Here is a 24,024-nt window from a genome sequence, read left to right on the forward strand (position 1 = left end):
ATGACGACAATCCATATCTTTATTCATTATCCAATATTGATCTTCTTTGTTCAAGGACTTATTCTTGAGGTTGAAAGCGATCTTGAAAGGGCAATTTCTTTTCTTCGTCTTCGTCCTATTCTTTCTCCCGGTCTTCCCAACGTATACAGTACCCTTTTTAACCTTGCTAGCGTCGGTTCCACTATGCTCAAAAATCATTTCAAACTGATCCCATCGGCTTTGTTGTCTTTTAACTAGTACACAATTTATCTTCATCGCGTGTTCCTCAAGCCAATCCAGAACTTCGGGTTTAGTTTTCCATCTCTGCGTTCACTCTAAAACAAGTAATTAGAAAGGTTCATTCCAAAACTTTGGAACATTCCGACAACATTTCGACAACATTAAGGTAAACAAAAGGTTCTTACATGCCAAATCATTTTGGAAGTGATCCTTGGTATCCTCGTGAATTATGTCTACTGGATCAGGTTGATATTCCATGGGTACGATCTACAAAGAATATCACAAGGTTTAAATACTTGAAAGGAAAAATAATAGAAATATTCGGCTCATACGATAATCATATTATGTGCCGATCCCTGAACATTTAAAGGTTTTGGCTTATACAATGTTCACAATATGTTCTGAACCAATAAAAATATTTCAACCCAAAAATTAAAAATTTATGTTCGGCTCATACAATAATCATATTATATGCCGAACCATGAACATTTAGAGGTTTCGGCTTATACGATATTCTCAATATGTGTCGAACCAATAACAATATTTTAACCCAAAAAATAACAAATTGATGTTCGCCTCATACTATTTTCGAAATATAAGCCGAACCAGTAATTATTTTTTTTCCGACCTATTCAGGATGTTGTTCGGCTTACTATGAAACTTTCATATAAGCCGAAACAGTGTCTAGAAAAAGGGTTGGAATTGAAAATTATAGGTTCGGCGCATGCTGCAAACAGATTCAGTGAGCCGAATCGTTCATTAATTGGTAGATTCGGCTCACATCTATGAGCCGAACCTCAACCTGTTTCGCCGAACCATGATCCAAAAAACCTAACTTTTGATAATTCAGAGCTATAGAAGTGAGATTAAGCATAGGATAGAAGTGTACCTGTGTATCAAAAGCATTGGGTTCCTCATCAATGTCTTCATCATCAGGATTTGGCTCATAAAAATCATCATCTTGAGTTTGAGCTTGAGTTTGAGTGGGTGTAAAATCATTCTCATAATCTAAGAAATCAGCCATTTGAGAATCATTGGTGTAGTTGAAGTATATTTTCCTAACTTTTTTAGATGAATTATGACCCTCCTCATCCTCCATTGAATCAAGAATTAAAATTTTCTCACTTTCTCCTTCTCCTTCTCTTTCTCTCCTTCTCATCAATAAAAACTTTGATTTTTTTTTTCATCAAAATTTTTCATCTAAACAACTTTTATAATTCTGAAAATTATCTTAATCACTAAACAAAATATTTAATCACTAATCAATATTACTAACACTAATACGTAAAGGGCAGATTTGCCATTAAAAAAATTGGGGTTAAGGGGTTATCTGAATTTGCTATTTCACAACCTTTTTTGTCTTTATTCAATATGCCCAAAATCAGAGTTCATTGTAAGACCAGAACAAAAGTATATGAATGCAATATTCTATCGGTCCATAAGTTTTGAATAGTTAAAACCCAACCCATCAATTAGCTGGTGTGAGCATTTAGCCGGTTATCTGCGAATTTCACCTGGACGAACCGTATTTTTGCGGATAGAGTCTAAACCGTTTATTAATGGGTTGAGATTTTGTAAATCTAACGGATTACGGGTAGGATCCGGATATAATTTTGACAAGGAAAATGTCTTGGAAGCAATCTCTCTTCAAGTTTTGGATCTCAGAAATGATTGAATCAAGTTGCATGGACACAACACTAGAAACTTCATATTATGCATAAATAGTATCTGTAGTATTAACCTAATCCATGTAATTAAGAATCATATTGCTTGCAATCTAGTAACTAGGTGTCTTAACTTGTCTTTGAAATCCTCAAACTCTCATAAACTTTCTGCCGATTATAGTGAGACAGGAAGGAAGCAATTTTATTATCATGTAACTTGCAGGGTTATCCCCTATTTCTTTTATCGAAAAGAAATGAAGAACCATGCAAAGAACATGATTTACGAATATTTTTCTGACCACCGTTCTAAGGAAGGTTGTATGTATCAGAGACGTGTATTTTTCTGACCACCGTTTGGAAGGTTGTATGTATCAGAGACGTGTATTTTTCAGACCACCATTCTAAGGAAAAATAAAATGTTTGTTTGGAAGGTTGTATGTATCAGAGACGTGTACATAACGTGTTTATGTTGCTGCAGTAAGGTTTTGGTCAAATGGTGGCTTCGGATAATATATTATGCATGTGTGCTCAAAGATATTATTTATTACTCTCATACTCAACTCATCAGTTGAGGCCCAAATGAATAACTAAAGCTTTACTTTTCACAATCATTTGATTTCTTCCATGTGGTCACGGTCATGGACTCACGGTATTAAACAAAAAATTGTTTACACGCAAGCAGGAAAACTTCGGGATACTCATCATAGACCAGTTTGGCGTTGCAATGCAAATCTAGATTCAAAAAAGGAAATTTCGAATGGACATTTTTTCCTCAAGAACAAAAATAGATTTTTAATTTGATGGAAAAACTAGTATATGCTTCTTTGGTATGGATGGAAAATAAATTCTATAGACGTCAATGTACGTAATGTTTTTGGGTTGTCTCTTCGGCCAGGGACATCCGACACTTTGGAAGAAGTTGTTGTTGGGTTGAACTAGTAAGAACAGATGAGCTATCATTTGAAAAGCAGAAAAGTCTTGTTGCTTCCAACAAACTAATAAATGGGAATACATATAGTCAGAGGCTAGAGCCATCATGCATTTTCCAGGAACAAGAAACGATTGGAGCCGTCGGACAAGTTAGGCTTGCCTCCACTCTGCTCAAGCTCCAGACGGAATCCTCAAGACACGCCCGGTATTAAGATCTGCTATATATTTCGTCATGAATCGAGGAGAGATGCTTAAGGCTTGAACTTGAGCTTCCGTGTACATGACGTAAAATGGTGCAGTTTTAAACCCTTTAGTTTTAAAAAAGACCTTCGATTGGAAACTAAATGAGAAATTTGTTTCATTTGCTTAAACATGATCTATCTAGTACTCGTTTAGATAGGGGAGCTGTTATAGCTCATCTGTTCTTACTAGTTCATCTGTGCATTTCATACTAGTTCATATGAGCTATCATGGAGCTAGATATGGGAGTTGCTATATCACCGTGCTGCAGGAAACTCCATGTTCATGTCTTCTGACATATTTGTCCGGCCAAATTAATGCTCTCTCCCTTGTATTTGCACTTTTTCAATTTAATTTAGTTTTAAGTAAAAGTAAAATATCAAAATATCATTTTTCCTCGAACAGATAGATACGGTAACGTCTTTACAATGAGATTTTTATAGCAGTTCAATTTTCATGCCCGACCACTTCACTGCCCAAGAGCCACAAAAACTCTAGACCCCTATAGACGTAACGTAATCAATGTGAACATCCATCCAACTAGTTGAGGTTGCGGCTAGTTTGTTCTTAGACCACATGTGTCAAATCAGGAAATGAGGAGTTGGGCAAGATGATGATCATATCCTCCGTCCTTTCATCATTAACTCCCGTCCCTATCTCTCTTCTCTCTTATGAGACGCAATCCTTTGACTAGAAGAGAGCTTCCCAGAGGTCATCTTCTTTGACCCTTTGAAATTTGACTGCTCTAACAAATCTTCAAACCCTCTATAAAAATCACAACTCATAATGATATCTCATCATCTCCATTGAAAATCCTATAGAAGAATCTTGGACTAGTGTTGGAAAAACTGTAGAGAAGAAGAAGAAGCTGATCAAGAATTCAAAAGAGAAAGATATGACAGAGAATAGCAGCTACGATCAAAACTTGAAACAGCTCAACAAGTACTCAACAAACAAGATATCAAAACCAATCAAGAAATACTCACCATTTGATCATCATCAACAACTGAATGGTTATCAGCCTAAGCAGCAGAAAACTCATGTTTACAATATAAACAAAAGTGATTTCAGAACATTAGTTCAACAGCTTACTGGTCCTAATTCTTCTTCCCAGTTTCATCATCCTCTTCCACCACCACAACCACCACTAATACATAATCCTAAACCTCAAATAAGCTCTCGTCTATATAGTATTCGTCCACCACCCCTTACAACAAAAACCCCTGTTCTCTCCTCTGCCACCACAATCACCACCGTCAAAGATGAAGAGTATCGACCACAGGTGTCGGGTTTATCACCTCTTCCGGCTTTTCCAAGTGTTAATTTCACAGCTGAGTCTCCAATTTCTGCTTACATGAGGTATCTAAGAAGCTCTACACCAACTAATACTACTAATACAAATGATTTTGAATCATCAAAGGGCCAGTTTGATTTTCTTAATACTTGTTCATTTCCTTCACCTACAACAACAGCTCAATTAGAGTTCCCTCCTACAACTCTTGCACCAAGCTGGAAAAATGTCTGAAGGGTAAAAGAAACTTTAACTTTACATGAATTAGAGGTTAGAATTTCCAGTGTATTTTGATCTTTTGAAGATTCTAAATTTCTAACATGATTCTACTGATGTAAATTTATGATCCAGAGAAAATATATGTTGTATTGCACTATTCATTCTTCAGGCTATTGAATATTCAAGCATTCTTTTTTTAAGTGGATATGTACTGTTTGATGAAAAGTGGATGAACTTGCTTAAGAAATTTGCCATGTTTTTAACGCTTATCCACTTTTTTTTCCTCCAAATTCTAGACCACTAAATTAAATTAAGAACAACAAACAAGTTGAATGTCAATTCTTAATTTGAAGTGGGAATCCAGTCAATCCACATCAAACCCTTACAAGACTCCAAATAAATTTTCTAGTTCTTCTGTCTTTGGTCTTATTCAAAGAAATATTTCCTTGAAACTTCCTTTAAGATAAGACTCGTTTCTGAGAGGAAAACAAAAGTACTCTTATGGCCCTATCTAAATGAAACATTAACCATATATGCGGGCGCCAGAAACTAACCAAGCTGAACCAATGGGTTCATGTACCTCAATTGTATGATTCCAACAGAAAAACACTTTTACAAAGAGTTAGAAACAAAAAAGAAATCATCTGGTATAATCCCCTGTTATGACTTAAAATCTAGGCTCAAAAGTTGCACTGCTGCCAAGTTTGCAAAAATTCAAATCACACAAAAACTAGTGTTTCTGCAGGTTATGCTTTGCACAGGGCCGAGGAGGTTGAGAACTAGTGTATCTGGCAACTACTTGACCTAGGCCATAAAACCAGAGTTCTTCTCTTTCACCTAAGATACATCCTTTCTTTCTCGACTCAAACCAGTGACTGGTACTTTCTTTCAGCTGCGTTCCTAGCTGGTAACTATTAAAAAAACATAAACCTACGGCTGAATCCTAATGTTCTGTGATTAGCTAACTACTGGCAGTAACCATATAGTCATGCCCATTCTCCTATCCTTATAAGGTCTGAAATTACAGGTGCACAATAGCTGCATGGAAATAACATGAAACAATATTTCATCTACTTCAAAGCAATGCTGTGACAGGATTCAAGTAAATTCATTACAGCACAACCTCATTCTTCGGCCTTAGCTGGTACTGGTGCTGCATCTCTAATTTCATCAACTCCATCATCCCACACTGGAAGCATAATCAGAAAGAAGGTGAAAACGCTATTCTGAAACTACGTGCTTTTGTTTGCACAAATGTAAACAAAATTGACATTGTCTAGTAATAAAATGAGCTTTTCAACAACATCAACCAACTCACCAAGAGTATTGCTGGTACCAACTAGTCATGCGCTCATGCCTCCTTGGCTGATCAGCATCTTTTTTTTTCTTAAATACATTTCTTCCCCTCGGTCGAGAATAATCATCAAACTGACCCCTTTTAGCATCCATGTCTCTGCCCTTTCCATCCCTGGAACTTCTTCTTTCTTCTTCTTCATCTCTTCCACTTCACGAACTTCATTCATCCTTTTCACGCCTCCTACTTCACTGCTCTTCCTCTTCTCCAATTCTTCTATTTCCACGAACTTCCTCATCTCTTCCACGATTTCTGCCTCAAAGCTCCTCTTCCATCCTCTCATGCATTTTCCCACCTCACTCTCATGTTTGGTAGAATGTTTTTTTCTTCAGTTCTGGCGTGCTTTCTGCTTGTGTACTTTTCTTCCTCATCTCTTCCACAACTTTTGCCACCAAGCTCCTCTTCACCCCTTCCAAGCTTTATGTTTCCTTGTTCATCTCCAAGTCCTCAGTGAGTAGTTTCACTAACATGTTTCTGTCCCTTGCCAGAATCAGATTCATCTTCAGAATCATGGCTTTTGCTGTGTTGGCAATTGGAATTTCTGTCTCTTTGCATCTTCATCCAAATGACGACTTTAATGAGTTTTAGCTGATTTCTTTACATCTGGTTTGGTTTTGCTATTTCTTTTGCCAACATCATCACTTTCGAAACCTGAATCGTCACGGTCATGCTGGGAGCTTTTCTTGACACTTATAATTTTCTCCTTGCGCCTATCATAAACCGTTTCCAGAATTTTCAGAATCACTGTACTGCCTACTTTTCGATGTTTCTTCCTCAAACCATTTCCACGTTTTGAACCATTATCAGTATCAAAAGAACTACCCTCTTTCCATGGTGTCATGACATCTCGCTACTCTCTTGCTACTGCAATCTTTTCTCTTCTCAACCTTCTTAGGACCATTTTTCTCATGTTTGCTAGGCGCATCTTTCTCTATCAACTCTTTATTTGGCATCTCTCCTTCACTTAATTCAGAATCAGATTCCAGCACTCCTTCCAGTTTCCTTTCTTCCTGGAGTAAAGAAGTTTCACCAACCTAATTTACTCCCAAGAGCAGCCCTTAATGTCTCCATTTGTCTCTCCTTTCTAGCAGCAATTTGATCTGTCTCTCCTTTCTAGTATCTGAAGCCCTGAATCAAACACGAGTAATTAATAAAAACCAGCAATAAGATGTAAGAATACCAGTCAGCAAGAATAGAAATAGTTAATTTTCTCTTAACATATTCAGCAAGAAATGCATAAAACCGTAAACAAAAATGGGCACAAAACATACGATTGAAATGGTTCGGCACCCTTATTTATCATCTGTCCCGAAACAGTCAATTTTATAAGAATCCTCTAAGAGTAAAGAAACCATAAAAAAGAAGCACTTAGTATCAAATACCTGAGAAAGTTAGCACTAAAACTAAAACTGATGATCAGCCATTGGTATCAACTGCTGACATGAAAAAACTTGTAGGCCAGAAACCTCAAAATCATCTATATCATCTGCATTAAGGCTGCTTCAATAAATGACTCAACCTGGTATATGAGGTACCAACGGTGAAACCTACAAGTTTTTTCTATGCAAGCCAACATGACGACTAACGGTTCAGTAATGTTCAAACCACAACATTACTAACTGTAAAATTCATGTCCCATTTCCACCAACACTGAGCAAACAAGGGGATGAAATCCTGCACCCCTCACGATTAACCTCCGCCACTGTTTACCCAGCACTGTGCCATAGCATTTTCAAGGATAATCTAATTCATCAACAAATATGTAAACACATGGGCTAAGGTGCTAGTGACATATGATTTTTAAGGATATATCTAATATATCAACAAATAATATGTAATGACATTTATAAAGTTATCCAATAAAAACCCTAAATAACAAGCAGAAATAGAAGGGGAGATAGTGAGAGATGAATACTCTGATTGTTGTTTGTTCTTTGGGATTCTTCATCTTTTTCTTCGAATGATTTCCTTCCTTCATGAAGCTTGTGAGAAATTTCATCATCAATATAACCTTGTTCGATCAATTTATATTCTAAAGAAAAACAATTGAAGTTGAATCTGACGTTTTCTATCATGTTCATGAATATCTTTGTTTGCTCTTTTAACACCACCAGTTCCTTGATCACCTTCAAATGCTTTTGCTTCTATTTTCCCAGTCTTTTTTGGTCATACAAGGGATTAGTTTGTTTGTACATAACCGTCTGTTCCTGATCCTCTTGCTGTTTGTACCACAATCCCGTTGTACTTTGTCTTCTGATATTTTATTCAATTTCTTCTAGAAAAAAACAACAGCAAACCTATTAAGATAGAGGGAAAAAAAAATTTGAAACTGTAACAAGATGATTCAGGTAAGAACACAAAGATAGATCGAGGGAGGCGAATGAGTGCATCTTTTTAGATGATTTTTTACTGGCACCAAGCGGTGTTAGAGCAAGCACTATGGTGAGCCTACCCAATCAACACTACACACGAAAACCTTAACGCTATTCCCATATCAAATACATGCATAAAAGAGAAACAACTTCAAGAGTCCCATTAGGAAGGTCAAATATACAGATGACCATGTCTACAGATTTCTCTGAACAATATCAAATCTTATATGCAGGAAAACAGGGTATTTGAACATGAAAATTATCAGATGCGAGTATCTAGGGATACCCTCCAGATCTTGAGAACAACTCAAAGACATAATGAGATGAATTGTACCCAAAAGAACCCATCACAAAATAGTTTCACTTAATGGCTTAATCTATAGCTTTAACTTTCCAACAGTACAGTAATACTAATCACGAAAAACATTTTCATGAAAACAATTACAGCTTATGTAAGTGACAAACAAATACATAAGAGTTGACACATTTATCAAGTTCAGTATAACGAAACAAGCACAGAGCTACACTATAACTAGAGGCCACAGCTAAACGGAATAGGGGAAAGACCACTTACCGGTACCATATATGCATCTCATCAAATCCGCACCTAAAAAAAGGGGGTTTTTTCCATCCTCATCCACATGACGACTTTGATGAGTTTTAGCTGACATTACGTGTGGTTTGGTTTTGCTATTTCTTTTGCTAACATCATCGCTTTCGGAACCAGAATCATCAGTATCATGCTGGGAGCTTTTCTTAGCACTTGAAATCTTCTCCTTGCTCAACACTTAAAACAGTTCCAGAATTTTCAGAATCACAGTCCGGCCTACTTTTTTGGTGTTTCTTCCTCAAACCTTTTCCATGATTTGAAACCCTAATACCCTCCTTTCATGTTATCCTCCTTTCCACGGTGTCTTGACTTCTCACCATCATCCCTCCTGCTACTGTAATCTTTTTTCTTCTCGGCCTTCTTCGGACCATCTTTCTCGTGTTTGCTATGCTCATTAGTCTCCATCAAGTTTGTGTTTGGCATCTATCCTTCACGTAATTCAGAGTCAGATTCCAGCACTGTATCCAGTTTCCTTTCTTCCTGGAGTAAAGAAGTTTAATTTACTCCCAAGAGCAGCCCTCAATGACTCCATCTGTCTCTCTTTTTTAGCAGCAATTTGATGGGTCTGAGCATCTGAAGCCCTGAATCAAACACAAGTATTTCATAAAAACCGCATACAGTTACAAATGCATAAAACCGTCAACAAAAATGAGCACAAAACATACGATTGAATCAGTTCAGCACCCTTATTTATCACAATTCTGTCCCTCAACAGTCGATACTATGAGAATCCTCAAACAGTAAAGAAACCACCAAAAAAGGCACTTAATATCAAATACCTAAGAAATTTAACCCTACAACTAAAACTGATGAACAGTCATTGGTATCAACTGCTGACACGAAAAAACCCCTAGGACAGAAACCTCAAAATCATCTATATCATCCGCATTAAGGCTGCTTCAATAAATGACTCAACCTGGTATATGAGGTATCCAACGGTGAAACTACAAGTTTTTTCTATGTAAGCTCATGTTGACCAAATTTCCATGAAATTCACAATAACACAATCTAAAAGTAAGATATTTTGACTTTAAAAGGACATCTAAGTATCCAACTAATCCCAAAGCAGCATAAAAAATATTAATGCTAAGCACGAAAAGCATTTTCATGAAACCATTATAGCATATGTAAGTGACAAATAAATACATCAGAAGTGACATAGTTATCAAGTTCACTATAACAAAACAAGCATAAAGCTACACTATAAATAGAGGCCGCAGCTAAACAACATAGGGGAAAGACTACATACCGGTACCACATATGCATCTCATCAAATCCTTCAGTCCAGAAGTAGCTCTTGGTAACTTAATTGACCTTGAAACTCCTACATCAATGCAGGAGCTTAGAAGCCTTCATACAATAAGGCCTTTTCCCAAATGCTGTTTGAATTTGGTCTTCAGACCAACCCCATCACTTCTAAACATCTAATTTTGTTTCCAAGAGGCTTAATTCATTGATGTCAATCCTTCTAAAGCTTCGAGAAACAATGTATGTAAAGCATCAAAACCCAATCCTTAAACCCTTTTTTTCAATCTTATTAAATTTAACAGCATCTCCCATAAATCCACTAGGTTGCCTGATTAGAAACTTAATGATAAAAGATTCAGGGACACCTTCATATCTCAAAAGCTCTACATTGACCACCAAATGCTTAAGTTTGTTCATGCTAAAAACCCAGAAATTGGATTTTGTTAGGATTTTAATGACATCTGTACTGTACTGGTATGAAAAATTCTCCGAAAGATATCAAAGAAAGGGATTCCATTTGCCCCTTTAGATATGAAAAATTCCAACTTGGGTTTTCTGGTTTCAAGAGGATCCGATGAGAGAACTGATGGCTGCTTAGCTTTGAAGTAGTTTTCGAATAGTTTTAAAATTGAATCTGGATGGGATGAAATCGGCTTTACTAAGACAGTAATAGCTTCATTTTTAGACAGCCCATTTGAATTTATCAAATAACTAATTACAATTGAATCAGAAGAAGATGAACAGGCAGTACTACTAGTAGACAAGGAACAGAACACGGAACTAACCCTAGTTCTAATAAAAACATCTGGATTATGTAATGTGAAGAGAAAATACCGAGTTGCTGATGATGATGACGGATGATAAAGAATAAGATGGCTCATTAATGGGCATCGTCCTTTTGAGATTTGCTCCTGATTTACAACATACGGATCCAAACATTTTCAGCTTCTCCCACAGGAGGAAGAAGAAGAAGAAGAAAGGGGGAAACCGAGTGAAGAGCCCTAATTGAATTGTTTAGTGTGATATTTACAGAGTCAAGGGACACGTTGGTCAAACAGTGCTAGATTGTGAATCTTAGCAGTGGAGCCAGAAACTAGACCAAGAGGAAGTAAAGTTTTGTTAGAAAGCGCGATTTGGGATATCAAAACTAATTCGGGATATGAATTATTTCCCCCAATCAAAAGTAGCAGAGGTGCTTTTTAGAAGAGAAAATACTAAAACACCCTTTGATTAATTAAAAAACATTATGAAAAGACTATAATATCCTTTTCCTTAAAACTTAAAATCTAAAAACCAAATACATATCCCCCATTTCTCTATCAGTTCCGGCACACTCGGTTAGGGTTAGGTTTCGAAATATTTTTTTTTCTTCATCTTCTTCATCGTTCTTCATCGACGATTAATCGTTAATTCAAAAATTTCTTCGTCGATTAACCTACCCGAATCCGTAAGACTGCCTCCACGAAAGAAATCAGATGCCCAATCGAAATCAAAATCGATTGCTCAACAAAAACAAGAAAAAAAGATTGCTTTGATTGCTCAAGAGAAAGAACACGAAGAACAAGAGGCTTCGGACTATCAATTTCTCGTGAACATGGCTTCTGTGAGAAGGTAAGTGATCTAGAACTGTTTAATTAGTGTTTGAATCGATTTGTAGCTATGGGTTTAGGTCAAAATCGCAAACCCTAACTGAAACAGTTGAGTTTCAGTAGCTTCCGTCATTCAATTTAGTGTTCATACCACTCCGGAACAGTGTACCGGCATTCGATTTAGGATGAACACCACACCGGCACTGCGTTGCGGCACTCGATTTAGGTTGAAGACCACACCGGAACTTAGTTACGGCATTCAATTTAGGATGAAGACCACACCGGAACCTTGTTATGGCGTTGAAATTAGGATGAATACCATGCCGGTATTCAGTCACGGCATTAATTTGAATTTATTTGATTACGCCGGCAGTGAGCTTCTAATAAACAGAAAATCCTAGGATTTTGTTATGGGTACCGGCATAGATTTTAGGTTAGATTCCATGCGGGTACCTTGTTACGGCATGTGTTTGAATTTTACGTATGTGCCGGCAATGGTGTTTTGGTATCCAGGAACTTCCTAGAAATTACCGGCATCCTCGAAAATTATTTGTCAATGCCGGTATTGGTTCCCGGCATGTGGTGGCTTTAATTTACTATGCCGGTTTTTGGTGACGGCATAGTCGATACTTTGTTAAGTATGTTGTTACTGATGATTCTATGTCGTTATATAGTGTATCTATGCCGGTATTAGAAATGAAAGTTAGTTGTCTTATATTTATTTTGTGCTTCTTTTGAAATAGGGCTAAAGCAAAGTAAGCTAACAAACGAAAAACTAAAGATGCTGGCATTAAGAAAAGCAGGAAGGACGGTCTTTGTACTCCTCAGTCTCTGCTTCCTAGAGGGAACGACCAAGGTCGCAAAATCCATTTGGGGCCTGATACAAGGGGTGAAGTTTGGGAGAGTGGTCGTGACCGTAGTAAACTCGTAATCCGTGAACCTACCGGAGAAGTTGAGGAGGAAGATGAGCAAGATGAAGAGGAAAGTGAGGATGAAGATAATGAGACTGAAACAAGTCAATTAGCAACCCAAAGCCAAGGAGTAGTGGAACAAGGTGGGCCAAGTCAACAACCGACACAAGGCAAGGGAAAAGTAAAAGTTAAAGGTTCGCACCTTCCTCATATTGATGAGATGATACCTGACCTTGATCGTGGTAGAATTTGGGGTGCAGCTTCTTATGATCCGGGGTATCTATTTGGCTACAAGAGCTCGTGGGCTCGTACTATATATCAGACCTATGTAAGAATTCTTATCTCGTGCATATGTATTGTTTTGTATTTATGCAAAATCTCTTAATCGTATTATCTCCTAATTGTAGGATCATAAGAAGGTTGTGTGTGTTTGCCGAAACCAAGCCGCGTCTCATTGGAATTTGTCTAAGGAATGTGAAGAGGTCCAAACATTAGTAAAGGATTCTGGTCTATATCCTTTGGTTGAAAATTATGTGAAGACAGATATTGTAATAGTCAATTTCTTCGTCAAAAGGTATCATGGTGAATCAAATACCATGCACTTCCCGTTTGGAGAGATGACCTTGATCCCTGATGATGCTCAGAACATTCTAGGCTTGAGTGTTACCGGCAAATCAATTGCAGAAGGAGATCATTGTCCGAAGCTAGAATGGTCGAAGTTGCACGCTCTTACTAACAAGCTGTTTGGTTGGGACTACAAAACTTCTGTGGAAAGCTTCTATATATCAAATACTAGTAGTACAAAGACCATCAAGTTGACGCTGCTTAAGAAGAAGTTTGAAAACACGCCGCAGAGAAAAGACAAGGATGGATGGGACCCCGCACAGATTCTTTATACAGCCGTTGCGTACCTGTTATTCATCTTGGGCACTAGGGTATTCCCTGACACTAGTGGCAACAGGGTTAGTGCAAGCTACCTTCAATGCTTGGATCCGTTGGAAGACATCTATAACTATTCTTAGGGCACCGTAATAATGGCACATTTGATGACGGAGATGAGAAAGGCCTATAAGGCGGTTACAAACCAATTTGTCGGGAATTTCACTATACTCCAGGTAATTTTGTTTTTAAACTTATGTTCTTATTTATATTTTCACATGTACCCTTATCATGAACTTAGAAACAAAATTACTGATATTTATATGTATCATTTCACATTTGTATAGATGTGGGCTTATGAACATTTCCCAACATTGTTCAAGGACAACCCCTTCTTGAAGATTATACCCATTGATGACCCCGAGAAGCCTAGAGCTAAGAGATACCAGTTCAACAGCCATCTGAAGCCCGGTAACAATCGTCAACTGACAGATAGACAAAATTGAAGATCCAAATGCAAAGGACTTGTGGAAGGAAACGAAGAAGAGGGTTCACAAGAATCCAAGGACCGAGTGATCTAAGATGTTTGTTAATGTTTCTTTTATATTATTAGTTATGTCTTTGAACAATCTATTGTTGGTTTATGTTTGTTTGTGTGTCTTGCCAAACTTTGAAGATCTTTGTTTCATTTGTTTTCGGTTTGGAACATCTTAACTTTAAATATGGTTTGTTAAAAAATCTAGTCTTTGCTTATGTTATTTTGTGTGTCTTGTTAAACTTTGGAGATGTTGATTTCATTTGTTTTTGGCTTAGAACATATTATATTGGTTAATCTATATCAAACATTGCAATTTTATGTTTTTTTTTCAAAACCGACACGGTCGAAATTCTAACAACAATGCCGGTAAACTTATTTCTTTCCAAACCAAAGGAATTTAGAATTCCGGCATGGGGACGCTTTTCTAGACAATGCCGATACTCTTTCTTTTCCTGACACATAAGTGATCTGTGTATAATTCCGGCATTCTTAGGAAGTTATTTTCAACGCCGGAACTTAAACGAATATCTCTGTGTACTTATGGTGATTTTCCGGCATAAAAGAAAAAAGACTTTCTAAGCCGGGATTAATTCCCAGCATTGTAAAGTTTGAATTAAATCATGTCAGCACGTACATAGCATATGGTTTAATGATTACAATTAAAACTTCCAAAAAAACAAAAGATTGCGTAGCAGTGAACCACACATTTCCAAATTACTCTTCATCACTTTCTAATTTATGAATAGGAATTTCTCCCTTCTCTGGTTTAATTGATAGCTTCGACGCATCCCACAATTGGTGGCTCTCCTCATACAATTTCATCCATTCCTCTGAGCGATTGGGGACTATTTCCTTGTTTTTAGTCAACGGACAAACCGGTGGCAATGGGAAATTTTCCTTGAGCTTCATAATAATGAAATGATTCTCGTTCATGAACACCAAGACAAATCTTCTCTTCTTAAGAGATCCTTGTACTTTTGCCACTTTGGCGTATAAGTTGTTTGTTTGGGAGGGGAAAAATAATGAACAACACGGTTAAATGTATCCGCCACAAGATGCCCACAAACCGGCATTTTCATCCAATATTCAGTAGGAAGGAACTTCATCTCGTGCTCTGGCCCTAACACCCGAGCATGCAAACTATCAAACCCTTCGTCATCATCTACCAATTGTTTATAACATCTCTTCTTTTGCATAAGTTGTTCGGACATTCTCTTTCCAGCGTATCGGCATGGTGTCATCCCTTTACTAACCGCCGTCTCAAAAATTCCTAATTGTTCGGTCACGGCATGATAGCCACAATTTCCATATCCATCGACATCATTCGTATATACAATATACTCGCGAATAAACTCGGGAAGTTGCTCTACATAACCCTCTATTTTGGTATGGTAATGTCTATAAGTCTTACCTGTTAGGGAATCCTTATACATTTTCATATTACCAATTTTCAGCTTAGTTATATCCAATCCATCCTCTGCAATCTCTACACTTCCAATGTCTTCGTTATGTGTTGGGAGTCCGTACTTCCTTGGCCTACCCATTCGTTTTTTAAAAGAGACTACTTCACCATCGTGTTGTTGGTGACTAGGCATTGGTCGCTTACCTTTTCTATCACTTATCTTTGGCGTGATTTCGGAATTTTCATCTTAATGTACTTGACTTGGTGTAGGTTCCTTATTCGGCCTTTCATTTTTGATATGCAAATCCGCCCCTTCAACTATGGGTGTGACTTCGGAATGCTCCCCTTGTTCAATCATTGTTGGTACCTTCCTAGGCCTACCCCTTTTCTTTGTAACCTCGACTCTAGGCGTGGCATCCGCTTCCTCGGCTTGTTGTTCTTGTTCAATTGATGCGGGTACCTTCGTCAGCCTACCCCTTTTCCTTGGAACCGACATTTCATCGGCTTGTGGTGTTGATACGCAATCCGTCATTTGTTCTTGACTTGATAGCGGTAACTTCTTCGGCCTACCACTTTTCTTTGGAACTGGCACTTCATCCACTTGTGGTGTGGATATAGAATTACCCATTTGTTGTTGACTTGATGGAGGTTCCTTCCTCGACCTACCCTTTTCTTTGGAATCGACTCTTCTGCGAACCTTGCTTCCGAAAGCTCACATCCGGTTGGGTCTCGTTTCTTACTTGCCTCGTCTTCACATTCGTGTTGACTCATTGCTTTCAGTTCTTTCCTTTGTTTTCTCCTTTTCGTTTTAGTTTGTGATCTACCGGGCGGATCTCCCTTTGTTGGCTCTTCACTCTATGCTATCCATGGGCGTGTAATTAGCCTTAGTTGGATCAACAATACTTTTCGGCTAGCCTAGTTTCCACGTGAGTAAGCTTCATAGAATTCCTTTGCTTCGTTTGTATCCCATGGTGATTGTCCGGGAGCTTCCGTAGGGGGAGGGTCGAAAGATAGTTGCTTCCAAAACGGATCAATAACCTCAATAGGTATCACTTCTTCATACTTCACAAGCATATGACGACACGGAATCCCCAATGAAGACATGTCGGGACAAATACACACATCACCCGGTTTGTCGTAGTTTATCTCCTTTTCCATTTGTTTAATCATATGTTTTATTTCCCAATGCGAGACGTTGAATTCTATTCCTTGGAGAAAATTACCAAATCGAAAATGTGATGTCATCCTTTCCATTGAGCTTTTCTCACAAGTCTTCTTGATCCTATCGATATCAGTCTTAAAGTATCGCCCCATTGCCTCGGTGACCGTAACCACGTTTCCTTGGCCGGACTTGATGATATCTTTAAATCTCCCATGAGCGGACTCCGCTATACTAGTTGCTTCATTTCCGTAGTGTCTCTACAGATTTGTCCATGCACGCACAAATTTTTTCTTGAACTTAACCAACAATTTATCCCGACAATATGAGACGGCACTTGTATACATTTCGTTATATTTGGCAATAAACATGTTCAATCTCTTTTCATATATAACGTCGGTAAGAGACCAATAAACTTTCCCCCAATCCTTTAGAAATTCCAACCACTTTTTATGATTTTCATCGTGTTCTTTGTCCACTCGCTCTTTAATCTTTCCTCTTTCATCTTCTTCTTCTTCGGGTGATAGTTTCTTCTTGCGAACATCTTTATCTAGTTGAGCAATCATTCTCTTCTTAATATCCGTCTTAGAGGGTTCAAACAAAGCATGACAATGTTTTGTCACATTTTGACCTATATGATACATACATAAGAAATTTTGTGCATCCGAAAATGCGTCGGATATAGCATTCATTAGTGTGACATCTTGATCGGTTATGATGACCCTCGGAAATTGATTTTCCGGGAATAATAATTTTAATTGTCGTAATGCCCAATGATAATTGTAATCCCTCTCGTTTTCCATTAAACACCAAGCCAATGTGAATGATACCTTGTCCGATGTTTTCCCCACGATGTTGAACAACGGCATGTTGTATTTGTTTGTCTTGTAGGTGCAATCCATCATAAGAACACCACAACATGTATGAGCCAATTGTGAAATCAAATGATGTGAAATGAATATTTGAAGGGGTTTGTTGTCCGGTCCTCTTTTAATGATACGCGTGTAGTTGTGATCCCAAACTATCTTCTCAAATTCTTGCATAACGCTCCTCCCATCCCATTCCACCCTTCTAATACTTGCTTGTGCACTATAAATTGTACTTAGAGAAGACACATTCGTCTTATCGTTTTCCTTGAAGCCTCTAAGAATTTGTCTAGGTTTGATGAATGCTTTGGTAAATCTCTTTACATCCTCCATTTCATGAGGTTTTAGCTTCGCAACTATGGAGTGACCAAGAAAATCTTTTGGATCCCGGTGGTTATGACGGCCAAACCAAAACGCACAATCTCATTCATTGTTCTTGTCATTTAGATGGAATACAAGCTTAAAGGGGCAATTATCCTTCCTCGTACGAGTCTTGTATACCCTATTAGTCTTCCTTGGATATACATAACCCTTTTTCTTATGGTTATCCTTCTTCTTGTATTTCCCACTTCTCTCGCAAACCATCTCAAAACGATTATCTGAATGTTGGGTATTCCTCACCAACACACACATGTTCTTAAGAGCCGTCTCTTTTTCCCAAGCAATTGCTTCCTCTGAAGATTTTATTCCCTACATAAGGAAAACAATGGGAGATTATAAGGTTCATTACAATCAATCCCCACATAAAGTTCTAAAAACTAGGTGAAAAATATTGTTTGGTACATACCGGAGGCATTTTATAGTATTCGGGCGTATCCGGACCAAGCGGTTTGGAATTTGTTGGATCAATGTATGTCACAATCTAAGGAATGAATGAAAATAAAATTGAATTAGTTCCAAATAAAATTAAATTACTATGTCGGGTACTAGTTCTGGCATGCTCGACGACAGTCCCGACATAATTATCTCAAAACAACCAAAGCCGGAAACCAGAGCCGGCATTCCCGAATAATGTTCCGGCATTCCTAAATTGCACTTGAAAAAGAGGACCTAATTTTAAAAAGTACCGGCATTGTATTTTCTTGAACATAAATGCCGGAAATGGTATTGTCGGCATGCTAATTACGCAAGGTTCGACGCCGGTACGCAGAACCGGCAAGGTCGATAATTTAAAAACCACGCCGGTATATTACTACCAAAATCACTAACTTCTGGATGTTTTTCTTGCGGTACCGGCATGCTCGTTTTATAAGGTTCTAATCCGGAACTCAGCACCGGCATGCTCTATAATTTATAAACCACGCCGGTATTAAACTTAAAAATTCTTTAACTTCTGGATGTTTTTGTTGTGGTACCAGCATGGTAAAGTTAGGAGTTAACCATGCCGGTAGAATATTCCGTAGAATACTCGGTGATAGATAAAAAGTTAACGGCGTGCCGGCATGAAATTTTTGGTTGAAAACCACGCCGGAAAAATTTTCAAAATGGGGGATATTCTTAGCCGGCATAAAAATAGTAAGAATACGATACCGGCATGGTATTCATACTATTTCCATGTTGGCACTAAGCTTTTTCAGAGAAAAAAAATGGCGGATGCAAAATAAAAAATTCAAATTTTCGACCTCTTAGCAGCATTACCTGTGTATTGGGGATGCTTGTACATTGAACTTGTTTGCTTTCTTGTGTTAGTTCTTCAGAAAACACTTCATGCTCACAAAAATCACGATCCAAGGGTGTTGGTTCATCATATAATTCCAATTGTGAGTTGTTATCATTAACCGAAGATTGAAGATATGCTTCCTGTTGTAGTTGAGCTAAAGATTTAGCAACAGCAATTCTCTCTTCACAATCAAGGTAGTCAATATCAGTTGTACAGGACGATATTACAGGTTTTTATCGGATATCGAAAAATACCTATACGATATCAAAAATATCGGCGATACAAAGACGAAATGATATTATCGGTTGTACAGGCTGGTACAGACCGATGTATCGGTTTTACTTGTACACCGATAATATCGGTTTCGTGAATAAATTTTTCATCAACATGCATCTAGTCTTTAGAGACAAGTACAATGTCAATTGGAGAAGGTAAAAATCCCTAACATATTTATAATATAAAATCAATGACTATATGGTAAGATATAAGATGGAAATCATATTTCGATTGCAAGGAAGAGAAATATAAAAGATAAATATGAAGGATAATAAAAAAGATTTACCGGCATAATGGGACAACAATCACAACGTTGGGTAATAAACCACCTTGCATGTTGGAAATTTGAGATATGTGTATGATTATTATTATTTTTTACTATGGTTTTATAATTATTTGAAATTCTATAATAAATGATGTATCGCCTGTAAAAACAGATATTATCACTTGTATAGGTGTATAGGACCCAACCGATATGATACCGATACGCGATATTAACTACCTTGTTCACAATCATCTTCCATTTTCACCAAAAAAAATTCCCTCTAAAATATTTTTCCCTCCTTCTACTCTCACCTCACTCACCCAAATTCAAATAAAAATACACACTAATCATTTAACAAATACTTAAGATTTTTCTTAATTTTAATTAACCACTAAACCTGATTAGTGAGGGGTAGGTTAGGAATTAAAAAAATAATTAGATAAGGGGTGACCCTGATTTGATATTTGGATCCAATTTTTGTCTTTTTCCTCTATCCCCCAATTAGTTTTGATATCCCCCAATTGTGCGTTCTTTTGTTAGGGGTAGTAACTAGTAAGAGCTTCTCCATGGTCATTGTGTGTACTTCCTATGTGGCAACACAAATAAGACATCCCCGACATGTTTTTCCTTAAAATTAGGGAGAGAAAAAAATCCATCTCCAAGCGTAAAAATCCATATCCAACGGTATTGCATGTAACATCTTCATTTAATTAGTATAAATTTTATTTTCCATAATTCAAATTTTGGTAAAGCTAAAAATGGTTAGTTGATATATTAAAGTCAATTCAATTAATTAAAAGCTGACTAGGATGGTAGACAATGTCAAGGGGAATGTCTAAAACTTGACATTCTCCTTGACATTGTCTACCCAAAGTCATCTATACATTGGTGACATCATGGTTGGAGAATGATTTTAGAGAAAATGGATGTGTATCCTAGGCGGATTTTGACATTTATCTCCACACACATGCCATTGGAGAAACTGTAAGAAAGCGAGATCAGGATTTGAATTCCAGGTTATTTTGACATTTAGTCTTGGAAGCCAGTGAGCAGGGATCGCAAGTTCACACCCTTGTTTTATGTTGGATACGCTCCTGACCACAGCCTGTTGTATATTGAAGTTTAAGCTAAGATACCGGTTAAAATGCGAAGAAAATAAACCCTATAATGATTGATGTTTTTCATGCTTGAAAAAAATACAACAAACTTTCACATCAGGAGAAACTTTTATTAAACAAAATCAAATAAATAAACAACAAAAGAATAGAGATAGTTACCAAACCTCCATAAGAATAAGAAAATGTTTAAAGATTAAAATTACAGTAAGGTAATCCTATTCAATCATACCATATATTACTAGACAAAATTTAGGTGGAAAGAACCGGCAAGTATCCGCGTTCGAGGTAACTTCATGCTTAGCTAATATTGCACATCTATTACATTCTATGTAGTTATGAGTACATCAACAAAAAGGAATGAATTCGTATTCAAGATTTTAGAACAAGGAATCATTCAGATGATAAATAAAGAAACAATTCTAGTCAATCTAGTATGTGCTTGAACCTTCAAGATCTAATTTCTAATAAGACAAAGTCTCGTAGGATTTATGTTACATGAACTGAATTTAACAAGAACATGTCGTGTAAGATCTTTACAATTAAGCTAAACTATCTATATTGATTAACGTACTACTTGCGATATTTCTCATATAGATAAAATAATATAAAGCGGAAACTAAATAGCATAAGACACCAGAAATATTTTTAATAAGGAAACCTGCAATATAGTAGTAAAATCTTGGGACCTCGTCCAGTTTGAAAATCTAACTTAAATAGGATAGTCAGCCTTCACCTATATTAATTGGCGAAGTTCTCACAAATGTCTTTGTTGTTCTTTAATCTTCAATCTTCGAGGATATTTGGTGAATTCTGATACTCAACTACCTAAAATTAATCCTAGTACGAGACTAAATTCGGTAGGCAACAAACCAAGAAATAGTTTTGGTGATCTAATACTGAAAACATGCTTGACATACCAACACTTGTGGGTTTAACCGAGCAACGCTCTTAACACCAATGTCATGTTAGGCTTCTTCTTTACCTTTTGTTGTTAAACAATAACAAGAATAGTCGTTTATTCTATTGTGTATTTTAGTTTTTAATTACTGAAAACTTGTATATAATTTCAATTTGTTTGTCTTCGCTTTCGCTAGTTAATTATTATTATTGTCTTTTAAATTTCAGTTAGCATTATATAATAGCGTAACCTTCACTTATTTATTATAATCCCTCGTAGAGGTTCCAGAAAAAGGTTGATTCCGGTCAATTCTTTATTTGAAGTGGGAATCTAGTCGATCCACATCAATCATTCAAATATTCCAAATGAAATTTCTTGTTTTTCTGACTTTGGTCTTTATTTAAAGTAAAATTTCCATAAGACTTTCTTTAGGATAAGATTGTTTTGAAAGGAAAAAAAAAAAGTATCCTCTCTAAATAAAACATTCACTTGTGGGTTCAACCGAGCAATGCTATAACACCAATATCATGTTAGGCTTTTTTTTTTCTTTTTCTTATTCAACAATATCAAGAATAGCCATTTCTTGTATTTTAGTTAATAAAAGCTTGTACATAATTTTAATTTGATTGTCTTTGGTTTTTCAAGTTAATAATTATTGTCTTTTGGATTTCAGTTAACATTATATATAATAGTTTAAGTTAGACTTATCTATTGTTATTATCATTCGTCCACCATGAATTCCCGATAAAGATTCTAAATCGATTCTTTATTTGAAAGTATTACACAACAAGTTTGACTTATTTATTGTTATATGCATATGTTTTAGTAGGTTGTTTAGGTAAACAGAAGGTGGAATATTTCAAACTTGGGGAAACAAAGTATTACACATCAATGTCCTACATAATTGAAATCTTTTGACACTTTTCATTCTGATTCAACAAGTTGTTGCAATATTTTTCTTCCATGAAAAATTCGATGCTAAAAAAAAATTTACAATAAGAACTACCTAGTTAAGGATTGGGATCTAAGAAGCTGCAATATTTGCAATCATTTTCCTCTTTATCCAAAAAAAAAAAAAACTTAGTTAATAACATGCAGTCCTAAGTTATATTATTACCCTGTTAGCAAATAACACTGAATGTACCATTCAAAGCACCGACAAGTTTAGCGAGAAAAATCCGACTCCTATGATTAGAAGAACTGTGGTTATATATATATGTAGATAGTCCTCTAGTCAATGCATCACAAATGACAGATTCTTTGATGTCCAATAACAATCATGTGAAACCATTTAAACAACTTTCAACAGGGGCCAAAATAAGAGAAATTTTGAAGAAAAAAATATGAGTTATGATGTTTGTATCTCTAATTATTGCATTCCAACAAATAAAACAAACTCTAATGTTTGTAGTTTTTCAGTGACAAACTCAAATGTCAAATTCAGATCCCTGTATAAACCTCGCCATGGGATTACTTTGATTCTTCCTTCTTCTCATATGTTTCAAAGCCACCATCATGATCACTTCATGAACAAAATAAAACAGTATATATTAGTTTCCAACCTATTAGTGATTATGATTGTAATTAAACTTTAGATAAAACGGTACCAATATATAATAGATTATTTGGTAATTTTCTTAACACGTTTTTTGATGCATCTAACACCCTCCATAATATCATGATCAACGCTAATGTGACGGAGAAATGGCTAAGGTTGGGAATGGTTTGGGCATGGGCTTCTATTACCATTACAGATGACACAATTCTTGTTATTTGTCCTTCATTACGCAACTAGAAAGTCTTTTGTGTCCTCTTAATTTTTCTTTAAATTTAGTACATATATTCTCTTTATGAGCAAGAGACGGTGTTATTCCCATTATATAAAGAGAGATATACATAAATATGTTTGACTCGGAATTCATATCAATCCACAGTGCCATCTCATATCAATCAGAGAGCACATTATCTTATATTACATGCTTGTGTAAACATGTAATCTAGCTAAGTTTCCATTCATATATCAGTACGCATGACTACTGAATAAAGTAATGTGGTAATGAAAAGAGAAGAAATAGGCTAAATAACATTATAAAAGACACAAACATTCTATAGATGCATTAACCAAGTTCCATTGGAAATAATAACATTTTGGTTGTTGTCGAGCTAACTAGATAAGCACAATAGGTTCCATGCTCAATATTAATAAATAACATTAGACCTTATCAATTCTTCTCATCCTTGATCTCTGGCTTTCAATCTTTCATTTTTGGTTGAGGTGGTGGAGATGGGAGCTTCTTTTCAGCTGAAGTGGTGCTG

The 24,024-nt window shown here is 36.5% G+C and overlaps 1 protein-coding gene and 1 long non-coding RNA gene across 2 annotated transcripts; one reads left to right on the top strand and one right to left on the bottom strand.

Annotated features, from left to right (window-relative positions):
* Window positions 1-3,948: 3,948 nt before the first annotated feature.
* On the top strand, window positions 3,949-4,578 carry LOC113290368 (VQ motif-containing protein 9-like). The gene has a single exon (XM_026539977.1). The coding sequence runs from the start codon at window positions 3,949-3,951 to the stop codon at window positions 4,576-4,578; it is 630 nt and encodes a 209-aa protein (XP_026395762.1).
* A 1,032-nt stretch (window positions 4,579-5,610) lies between these two features.
* On the bottom strand, window positions 5,611-11,159 carry LOC113286748. The gene is made up of 5 exons (XR_003329464.1): window positions 10,149-11,159; window positions 8,864-9,480; window positions 7,833-8,192; window positions 5,882-7,045; window positions 5,611-5,752 (listed from the first exon to the last, which is right to left on the bottom strand). It is a non-coding gene; the product is annotated as an uncharacterized LOC113286748 (long non-coding RNA).
* Window positions 11,160-24,024: the final 12,865 nt, after the last annotated feature.

Source organism: Papaver somniferum, chromosome 6, assembly GCF_003573695.1.
Source record: "Papaver somniferum cultivar HN1 chromosome 6, ASM357369v1, whole genome shotgun sequence".
NCBI classification, from domain to species: Eukaryota; Viridiplantae; Streptophyta; class Magnoliopsida; order Ranunculales; family Papaveraceae; genus Papaver; species Papaver somniferum.

Coding starts and splice junctions, on each gene's coding strand:
- LOC113290368 (XM_026539977.1), top strand. CDS start 3,949: ATGACAGAGAATAGCAGCTACGATCAAAACTTGAAACAGCTCAACAAG.